This window comes from Aethalodelphis obliquidens, unplaced genomic scaffold (genome assembly GCF_003676395.1).
Source record: "Aethalodelphis obliquidens isolate GAN/ISIS:26980383/991018 unplaced genomic scaffold, ASM367639v1 scaffold72, whole genome shotgun sequence".
Lineage (NCBI taxonomy): Eukaryota > Metazoa > Chordata > Mammalia > Artiodactyla > Delphinidae > Aethalodelphis > Aethalodelphis obliquidens.
In genome coordinates, this window is record NW_020838016.1 from 1645576 (window position 1) to 1656369 (window position 10794).

At 41.3% G+C, this 10794-nt stretch overlaps 1 protein-coding gene across 1 annotated transcript in view; it reads left to right on the plus strand.

Annotated features, from left to right (window-relative positions):
• Window positions 1-9886, plus strand: part of SRPRB (SRP receptor subunit beta) — a 37051-nt gene extending 27165 nt beyond the window's left edge. Inside the window, exon 5 of the mRNA XM_027091651.1 lies at window positions 9673-9886. Within this exon, the coding sequence (XP_026947452.1) occupies window positions 9673-9886 (214 nt within the window). The remainder of the gene's footprint in view (window positions 1-9672) is intronic.
• Window positions 9887-10794: the final 908 nt, after the last annotated feature.

Genomic DNA, 10794 nt, shown 5'->3' on the forward strand with positions numbered 1-10794 from the left:
ATTCTTTGCCAGGCACTTTGTAGATCTCCAGTTCTTTAGGGTCAGTTATTGGTGATTTATCTTCTTCCTTTGGTGGTGTCATGTTTCCCTGATTTTTCATGATCCTTGTGTCCTTATTTTGGTGTCTGCACATTTGAAAAAGTAATGACTTCTTCTAGTCATTATAGACTAACTTTGTCAGAGTAAGCACTTCTCTAGTCAGTCCAGCCAGAAATTCTGGGTGGGCTTGCTGCTGGAGTCCCTAGGCAGGTTGGCCTTGCTTCTGGGTTTGTGGGTGGGTGGGCCTAATGCCTGGGTCCATGGAAACTGGCCTGGAAACTGAATCTGTCATGGCTGGCCAGGTAGGTACCTGTGTCTACTGGGGCTGGTCAGGAGCTAGGTTCCATGACACAGTAGGTGCTCACTTCACTCTCCTTCCCCCATGTGAATCATATCTCTCCATGCTGCATTGTTCAGGCTTGCAGGAGCAGTAACGTGGGTAATGTGGAACTGTCCTTTCTACCCTCTTCAATGCATCTTTTCTTATTTCTGTGTTATACCCAGGTGCTGTCATCTCTAACCTGGATTTCTTACCTCTCATGAAGGTGTTCTTCTGTGTGGATGGTTATTCAAATTGATGTTTCTGTGAGAGGACTTGAGCTGAAAACTCCCATTCTGCCATCTTGCTGGTGTCACTTTCAGTGGTTTCTGTCCTTTCTGAAATTGCATGTTCATCACCTCTTCTCCTATTCTTGATGTTCACTCTTTTGAGACTGCATATTGCTTGTCATTAAGCTAAAAAAATTGGAATTAGCTGATTTGTTTTTCTAAACTTTCTGTTGCAATTGTTGAGAATTATCTTTTGGACAAAAACAGGCATAATATTTGTACATCCATTTTTTTAAACAGCATAGTCCAAGTCTTCCCATGTTTAAAACACATTTTCCTTAGTCCATTTGTTTTTCACTCTAAAGGGCCGTAGAAAAACAATACAGAAAAAAATGCTGTATTATACGGCAGTGAAATAAAATGTTAAAAAGTTATAAAGGGGGCTTCCCTGGTGGCACAGTGGTTAAGAATCCGCCTGCCAATGCAGGGAACACGGGTTCGAGCCCTGCTCTGGGAAGATCCCACATGCTGCAGAGCAACTAAGCCCCTGTGCCACAACTACTGAGCCTGCACTCCAGAGCCCATGAACCACAACTACTGAACCCGTGCTCCTAGAGCCCATGCTCCGTGACAAAAGAAGCCACCGCAATGAGAAGCCTGTGCACCACAACGAAGGGCAGTCCCCACTCACCGCAACTAAAGAAAGCCCACGTGCAGCAACGAACCCAACACAGCCATAAAAAAAAAAAGTTATAAAGGTTAATATCAGTTAAATTAGGAGTCTAAATTTAGTTTAATCCTGTGTTTAGGAGAACTAGGCCTTATCAGCTTTGAAGCATTTGATAGTCTTCTGAATCACAAGATTTACTATATTTACATGGCCTTATGGCAAGAGCTGAATATAATGTTTGTCTTTTTTTCCTTTTGAGTTGTTTTTTAATTGTAAAATATACTACATGTAAAAGAGTATATGTGCCACATATATTGAGTTTAAAGAATAGTAAGGTGAATACCCATGGATGCACCACCTTGCTTAGAAGGCCCTATGTGCTCCTCCCCAAATGCTTTTCCCTGTATTAATTCTTTGTTGTTTTTCTTACAACTTTATTGGAGTATAATTGCTTTACAATGGTGTTGTTAGTTTCTGCTTTATGACAAAATGAATCAGTTATACATATACATATGTTCCCATATCTCTTCCCTCTTGCGTCTCCCTCCCTCCCACCCTCCCTATCCCACCCCTCTAGGTGGTCACAAAGCACCGAGGGGATCTCCCTGTGCTTTGCGGCTGCTTCCCACTAGCTATCTATTTTACGTTTGGTAGTGTATATATGTCCATGCCACTCTCTCACTTTGTCACAGCTTACCCTTCCCCCTCCCCATATCCTCAAGTCCATTCTCTAGTAGGTCTGTGTCTTTATTCCTGTCTTACCCCTAGGTTCTTCATGACACTTTTTTCCCTTAAATTCCATATATATGTGTTAGCGTACAGTATTTGTCTTTCTCTTTCTGACTTACTTCACTCTGTATGACAGACTCTGGGTCCATCCACCTCATTACAAATAGCTCAATTTCGTTTCTTTTTAAGGCCTAGTAATATTCCATTGTATATATGTGCCACATCTTCTTTATCCATTCATCCGTTGATGGACACTTAGGTTATTTCCATCTCCTGGCTATTATAAATAGAGCTGCAATGAACATTTTGGTACATGACTCTTTTTGAATTATGGTTTTCTCAGGGTATATGCCCAGTAGTGGGATTGCTGGGTCATATGGTAGTTCTATTTGTAGTTTTCTAAGGAACCGCCATACTGTTCTCCATAGTGGCTGTACCAATTCACATTCTCACCATCAGTGCAAGAGTGTTTTCTTTTCTCCACACCCTCTCCAGCGTTTATTCTTCCTAGATTTTTTGATGATGGCCATTCTGACTGGTGTGAGATGATATCTCATGGTAGTTTTGATTTGCATTTCTCTAATGATTGATGATGTTGAGCACTCTTTCATGTGTTTGTTGGCAGTCTGTATATCTTCTTTGGAGAAATGTCTGTTTAGGTCTTTTGCCCATTGTTGGATTGGATTGTTTGTTTTTTTGTTATTGAGCTGCATGAGCTGCTTGTAAATTTTGGAGATTAATCCTTTGTCAGTTGCTTCATTTGCAAATATTTTCTCCCATTCTGAGGATTGTCTTTTGGTCTCGTTTATGGTTTCCTTTGCTGTGCAAAAGCTTTGAGGTTTCATTACGTCCCATTTGTTTATTTTTGTTTTTATTTCCATTTCTCTAGGAGGTGGGTCAAAAAGGATCTTGCTGTGGTTTATGTCATAGAGTGTTCTGCCTATGTTTTCCTAGAAGAGTTTGATAGTTTCTGGCCTTACATTTAGGTCTTTAATCCATTTTGAGCTTATTTTTGTATATGGTGTTAGGGAGTGATCTAATCTCATACTTTTACATGTAGCTGTCCAGTTTTCCCAGCACCACTTATTGAAGAGGCTGTCCTTTCTCCACTGTACATTCCTGCCTCCTTTATCAAAGATAAGGTGACCATATGTGCGTGGGTTTATCTCTGGGCTTTCTATCCTGTCCCATTGAGCTGTCTTTCTGTTTTTGTGTCAGTACCATACTGTCTTGATTACTGTAGCTTTGTAGTGTAGTCTGAAGTCAGGGAGCCTGATTTCTCCAGCTCCGTTTTTCGTTCTCAAGATTGCTTTGGGTATTCAGCATCTTTTGTGTTTCCATACAAATTGTGAAATTTTTTGTTCTGGTTCTGTGAAAAATGCCAGTGGTAGTTTGATAGGGATTGCATTGAATCTGTAGATTGCTTTGGGTAGTAGAGTCATTTTCACAATGTTGATTCTTCCAATCCAAGAACATGGGATATCTCTCCATCTGTTTGTATCATCTTTAATTTCTTTCATCAGTGTCTTATAATTTTCTGCATACAGGTCTTTTGTCTCCTTAGGTAGGTTTATTCCTAGATATTTTATTGTTTTTGTTGCAGTGGTAAACGGGAGTGTTTTCTTGATTTCACTTTCAGATTTTTCATCATTAGTATATAGGAATGCCAGAGATTTCTGTGCATTAATTTTGTATCCTGCTACTTTACCAAATTCATTGATTAGCTCTAGTAGTTTTCTGGTAGCATCTTTAGGATTCTCTATGTATAGTATCATGTCATCTGCAAACAGTGACAGCTTTGCTTCTTCTTTTCCAATTTGGATTCCTTTTATTTCCTTTTCTTCTCTGATTGCTGTGGCTAAAACTTCCAAAACTATGTTGAATAAGAGTAGTGAGAGTGGGCAACCTTCTCTTGTTCCTGATCTTAGTGGAAATGCTTTCGGTTTTTCACCATTGAGGACGATGTTGGCTGTGGGTTTGTCATATACGGCCTTTGTTATGTTGAGGAAAGTTCCCTCTATGCCTACTTTCTGCAGGGTTTTTATCATAAATGGTTGTTGAATTTTGTCGAAAGCTTTCTCTGCATCTATTGAGATAACCATATGGTTTTTATCTTTCAGTTTATTAATATGGTGTATCACATTGATTGACTGCGTATATTGAAGAATCCTTGCATTCCTGGGATAAACCCCACTTGATCATGGTGTATGATCCTTTTAATGTGTTGTTCGATTCTGTTTGCTAGTATTTTCTTGAGGATTTTTGCATCTATGTTCATCAGTGATACTGGCCTGTAGCTTTCTCTCTTTGTGACATCCTTGTCTGATTTTGGTATCAGGGTGACGGTGGCCTCGTAGAATGAGTTTGGGCGTGTTCCTCCCTCTGCTATATTTTGGAAGAGTTTGAGAAGGATAGGTGTTAGCTCTTCTCTAAATGTTTGATAGAATTCGCTTGTGAAGCCATCTGGTCCTGGGCTTATGTTTGTTGGAAGATTTTTTTTTTTTTTTTTTTTTTTGAGGTATGCCGGCATCTCACTGTTGTGGCCTCTCCCGTTGTGGAGCACAGGCTCCGGACGCGCAGGCTCAGCAGCCATGGCTCATGGGCCCAGCCTCTCCACGGCATGTGGGATCTTCCCGGACCAGGGCTCAAACCCGCATCCCCTGTATCGGCAGGCAGACTCTCAACCACTGCGCCACTAGGGAAGCTTGTTGGAAGATTTTAAATCACAGTTTCAATTTCAGTGCTTGTGATTGGTCTGTTCATATTTTCTATTTCTTCCTGATTCAGTCTTGGCAGTTTGTGCATTTCTAAGAATTTGTCCATTTCTTCCAGGTTGTCCATTTTATTGGCATAGAGTTGCTTGTAGTAATCTCTCATGATCTTTTGTATTTCTGCAGTGTCAGTTGTTACTTCTCCTTTTCTAATTCTATTGATTTGAGTCTTCTCCCTTTTTTTCTTGATGAGTCTGTCTAGTGGTTTATCAATTTTGTTTATTTTCTCAAAGAACCAGCTTTTAGTTTTATTGATCTTTGCTATCGTTTCCTTCGTTTGTTTGTCATTTATTTCTGATCTGATCTTTATGATTTCTTTCCTTCTGCTAACTTTAGGGTTTTTTTGTTCTTCTTTCTCTAATTGCTTTAGGTGCAAGGTTAGGTTGTTTATTCGAGATGTTTTCTGTTTCTTAAAGTAGGCCTGTATAGCTATAAACTTCCCTCTTAGAACTGCTTTTGCTGCATCCCATAGGTTTTGGGTTGTCCTGTCTCCATTGTCATTTGTTTCTAGGTATGTTTTGATTTCCTCTTTGATTTCTTCAGTGATCACTTCGTTATTAAGTAGTGTATTGTTTAGCCTCCATGTGTTTGTATTTTTTACAGATCTTTTCCTGTAATTGATATCTAGTCTCATAGTGTTGTGGTTGGAGAAGATACTTGATACAATTTCAGTTTTATTAAATTTACCAAGGCTTGATTTGTGACCCAAGATATGATCTATCCTGAAGAATGTTCCAAGAGCCCTTGAGAAAAACGTGTGTTCTGTTGTTTTTGGATGGAATGTCCTATAAATATCAATTAAGTCCATCTTGTTTAATGTATCATTTAAAGCTTATGTTTCCTTATTTATTTTCATTTTGGATGATCTGTCCATTGGTGAAAGTGGGGTGTTAAAGTCCCCTACTATGAATGTGTTACTGTCGATTTCCCCTTTTATGGCTGTTAGTATTTGCCTTATGTATTGAGGTGCTCTTATGTTGGGTGCATAGATACTTAAAATTGTTATATCTTCTTCTTGGATCGATCCCTGGATCATTATGTAGTGTCCTCCTTTGTCTCTTCTGATAGTCTTTATTTTAAAGTCTATTTTGTCTGATATGAGAATTGCTACTCCAGCTTTCTTTTGATTTCCATTTGCATGGAATATCTTTTTCCATCCCCTTACTTTCAGTCTGTATGTGTCTCTAGGTCTGAAGTGGGTCTCTTGTAGACAGCATATATATGGGTCTTGTTTTTGTATCCATTCAGCCAGTCTGTGTCTTTTTGTGGGCACATTTAATCCATTTACATTTAAGGTAATTATTGATATGTATGTTCCTATTCCCATTTTCTTAATTGTTTTGGGTTTGTTATTGTAGGTCTTTTCCTTCTCTTGTGTTTCTTGCCTAGAGAAGTTCCTTTAGCATTTGTTGTAAAGCTGGTTTGGTGGTGCTGAACTCTCTCAGCTTTTGCTTGTCTGTAAAGATTTTAATTTCTCCATCAAATCTGAATGAGATCCTTGCTTGGTAGACTAATCTTGGTTGTAGGTTTCTGTCCTTCATCACTTTAAATATGTCCTGCCAGTCCCTTCTGGCTTTCAGCAGAGTTTCTGCTGAAAGATCAGTTGTTAACCTTATCGGGATTCCCTTGTGTGCTATTTGTTGTTTTTCCCTTGCTGCTTTTAATATGTTTTCTTTTTATTTAATTTTTGACAGTTTGATTAATATGTGTCTTGGCGTGTTTCTCCTTGGATTTATCCTGTATGCGACTCTCTGTGCTTCCTGGACTTAATTAACTATTTCCTTTCCCATATTAGGGAAGTTTTCAACTATAATCTCTTCAAATATTTTCTCAGTCCCTTTCTTTTTCTCTTTTTCTTCTGGAACCCCTATAATTCGAATGTTGGTGCGTTTAATGTTGTCCCTGATGTCTCTGAGACTGTCCTCAGTTCTTTTCATTCTTTTCTCTTTATTCTGCTCTGCAGTAGTTATTTCCACTCTTTTATCTTCCAGGTCACTTATCCGTTCTTCTGCCTCAGTTATTCTGCTATTGATCCCATCTAGAGGATTTTTCATTTCATTTATTGTGTTGTTCATCATTGCTTGTTTCATCTTTAGTTCTTCTAGGTCCTTGTTAAATGTTTCTTGCATTTTCTCTATTCTATTTCCAAGATTTTGGATCATCTTTACTATCATTATTCTGAATTCTTTTTCAGATACTGCCTATTTTCTCTTCATTTGTTACGTCTGGTGGGTTTTTATCTTGCTCCTTCATCTGCTTTGTGTTTTTCTGTCTTCTCATTTTGCTTATCTTACTGTTTTTTGGGTCTCCTTTTTGTAGGCTGTAGGTTCGTAGTTCCCGTTGTTTTTGGTGTCTGTCCCCAGTGGCTAAAGTTGGTTCAGTGGGTTGTGTAGGCTTCCTGGTGGAGGAGAGTAGTGCCTGTGTTCTGCTGAATGAGGCTGGATCTTTTTTTTCTGGTGGGCAGGTCCACGTCTGGTGGTGTGTTTTGGGGTGTCTGTGGACTTATTATGATTTTAGGCAGCCTCTCTGCTAATGGGTGGTGTTGTGTTCCTGTCTTGCTAGTTGTTTGGCATAGGATGTCCAGCACTGTAGCTTGCTGGTCGTTGAGTGAAGCTGGGTGCTGTTGTTGAGATGGAGATCTCTGGGAGATTTTCGCCATTTGATATTACGTGGAGCTGGGAGGTCTCTTGTGGACCAGTGTCCTGAAGTTGGCTCTCCCACCTCAGAGGCACAGCATTGACTCCTGGCTGCAGCACCAAGAGCCTTTCATCCACATGGTTCAGAATAAAAGGGAGAAAAAGAAGAAAGAGAGAGAGAGAGAGAGAGAGAGAGAGAGAAGGAGGGAGGGAGGGAAGGGGATAAAATCAAATAAAATAAAGGAAGATAAAATAAAATAAAATTGTTAAAATGAAAAATAATTATTAAGAAAAAAAAAGTTTTTTAAGGATAAAAAAAGCGGACAGGTAGAACCCTAGTACACATGGTGAAAGCAAAGCTATTCAGACAAAATCTGATGCAGAAGCATACACATACACACTCACAAGAAGAGGAAAAGGGGAAAAAAATCATAAATCTTTCTCTCAAAGTCCACCTCCTCAATTTGGGATGATTTGCTGTCTATTCATGTATTCCACAGATGCAGGGTACATCAAGTTGATTGTGGAGCTTTAATCCACTGCTTCTGAGGCTGCTGGGAGAGATTTCCCTTTCTCTTCTTTGTTCGCACAGCTCCCGGGGCCCAGCTTTGGATTTGGCCCCGCCTTTGTGTGTAGGTCGCTGGAGGGCGTCTGTCCTTCGCTCAGACAGGACTGGGTTAAAGGAGCAGCTGCTTCTGGGGCTCTGGCGCACTCAGGCCGGGGGGGAGGGAGGAGCACGGAGTGCGGGGCGGGCCTGCGAGGGCTGAGTCCGGCGTGACGTTGCACCAGCCTGAGGCGCGCCGTGCGTTCTCCCGGGGAAGTTGTCCCTGGATCCCGGGACCCTGGCAGTGGCGGGCTGCACAGGCTTCCCGGAAGGGGGGTGTGAATAGTGACCTGTGCTCGCACACAGGCTTCTTGGTGGTGGCAGCAGCAGCCTTAGCATCTCATGCCCGTCTCTGGGGTCCGCGCTGTTAGTCGCTGCTCGCGCCGGTCTCTGGAGCTCCTTTAAGCAGCGCCTTGATTTTTCTTGCCACCTGCCTGCTTGAGTTGGGATGTCAGTCTCCTCCTGCCCTTGGACTGGGCTTTACACCGTCAGTTATACTGGTTCTCAGGCCTTTGGACAGGGACTGGAATTATAACCACTCGCTTTCCTGGGTTTCCAGTTTGCAGATGGCAGACGATGTGATTCTTAGTTTCCTTTTTCACTCATATTTTTCTGGGCAGTTAAAGCATTTTTCAGTATGAGGAATATATAATGGTTCTCTCATTGTCCAGAACTGGGCACGTGGCCACGTCCAGCAGCAGTAGATACTGACTTCTTCTTCTCTGGGCTCCAGCCTGCTGTCCCCACGACTGTCGCGGCTTCGCCCCCCGGGGCCCCTCCAGAGCCGGCAGCCTCAGTGAGGCTGCCCTCCCCTCGGGCTCCGGGGCAGTTCCATGACAGCGGAGGGAAGAGACCCCGAGCTGGGAGTTCCAGCTCTGTGGAAACGCGGGCTCCGTTCTCTAATTATTTGTTTTTAAAATACGTTTTACATCTATGTGTGTCTTTCTAAGCAAGGTATGTAGTTTTCCTGTGGATTCTTCACTAGTTTTCATGATATCTTACAGCACCAAGAAACGCTTTATTTTGTAAGAAAGCAGATTGTCAGCCTGTATTCCTCTGCTTCTGGACAGCAGAAAGGAGGAGAGAAGTAGACAAATGAGCCTTGCTTTTGCAATTCTTATTAGGGCCAGCAGGTGGCAGTTAAGTGACTCAAATTGGGAAAGTGTTAGTGGTTAAAGAGATTGGAGAATAGTAATTGTACCCAAACTGGATATGAGAGTCTGTAGTTTGTGGATTTCTAAGCTCTGTATCCAGATAGACTCAAGGTAAATATAAATACCCTATCTACCCACACTTCACTTTCAGAAACTTTTCAGAAAGGTTTTATAATACTTATAGCAGGTAATTTAAAACTGTATCTTAAAATGGCATCATGCAGGAAATCCTAGTAGAAGGGGGCACTGAACTGGAAGAAGGTTGGTGTGACCTTGGTTCATTAGTGCCCTCCTGTCATCTGGCCATGTTAGGTTGGATCCGTATCCTGTCTGTCCAAGAGAGTGACCTGTAAATGCAAATATTCAGCAATCCTAATAGCATAATTGACAGTTTTATGATGAAGTATTTAAATGAGTGCTGAAATATTTAGGAATTAATATGACTTCCTAAAGGCCTTTAATTGTTATATAAAAATTAAGCTCTTTTTGCTTCCTGACTCATTTTCCTTTTGTCTCACAGCAATACCTTACGAGTCACCCGTTCTGCTGCCCCCAGCATACTGGACAGTTCTAGCACTGCCACTGCTCAGCTGGGAAAGAAAGGCAAAGAATTTGAATTCTCACAGTTGCCCCTCAAAGTGGAGTTCCTGGAGTGCAGTGCCAAGGGCGGAAGAGGGGACGCTGGCTCTGCTGACATCCAGGACTTGGAGAAGTGGCTGGCTAAAATCGCCTGAGGGCCAGATGCAAACACAAGACGGGAGTGTGTATGTGTGTGACTGACAGTTTTGGAAAAGGATGTGGTGGTCTGGAGTTGATAAAGAAGGGGTACAAATATAGTTAGGAACTTTTCCTTGTTCTGGAAACAAATTATTGTTGAAACCAGTGTGGAAGTTTTTAAGTTCAGTTCTCCCTTATTGCTTTCAAGCTAGTTAGTTTTATTTGATTCGTGTCTTCCCTTTTCAAAGTGTATGTAAGGTCCCTTTAGCATATGCTTGATGTAAGGTCAAGGTCTAACAAGCCGACCTCACGTAGAGAGGATATTATCATGAGAATATAATATCATCTAAAATGTTTTCTTGTCCTCTGCTTCTGTGCTTTGGTCTCTTTTTCCTGGAAACAAACCTGTCTGTGTATGGAACTGGGTGATTTCCAATTGCCTTTGACATTCATGGGCAGTACATCATCTAGTCCTCTGTGAATTTTCAGATTTGTAGGTGCAATTACAATATGGTCTCCGACATGTGAAGGAAGGTTGAAAACAGCAGGGCTGTGTTGACAGTGGTCTGTTCTTCATCAGCTCAGTGACTTGTCCACACTCCAGCCTCATAGCACTTAGGTTTCAAAAACATGTTGTGAACCCTAGGAGTCGGCCCCAGGTGATAGAACTGTAAGTGCTAAATCCCCAAATGCTACTAAAATGTACCCTAGAAATGTACGTTCTAGTGGTTTCCCTTAACTGGGGAATATGTGGAGATTTAGAAGCTGTTCTGTTTTTCTGGATGCGTGAATGCTCCTGGGCTATCTTCATGTGCTGTTTGATGAGCTCCTATCTTGTACTGTCAGCTTGAATGCTGTGGAACAAATACAAAATGAAAAAAGTTCTCTGTAGATTTTTAAAGTGCATGTTCACTGATGGTTTAAG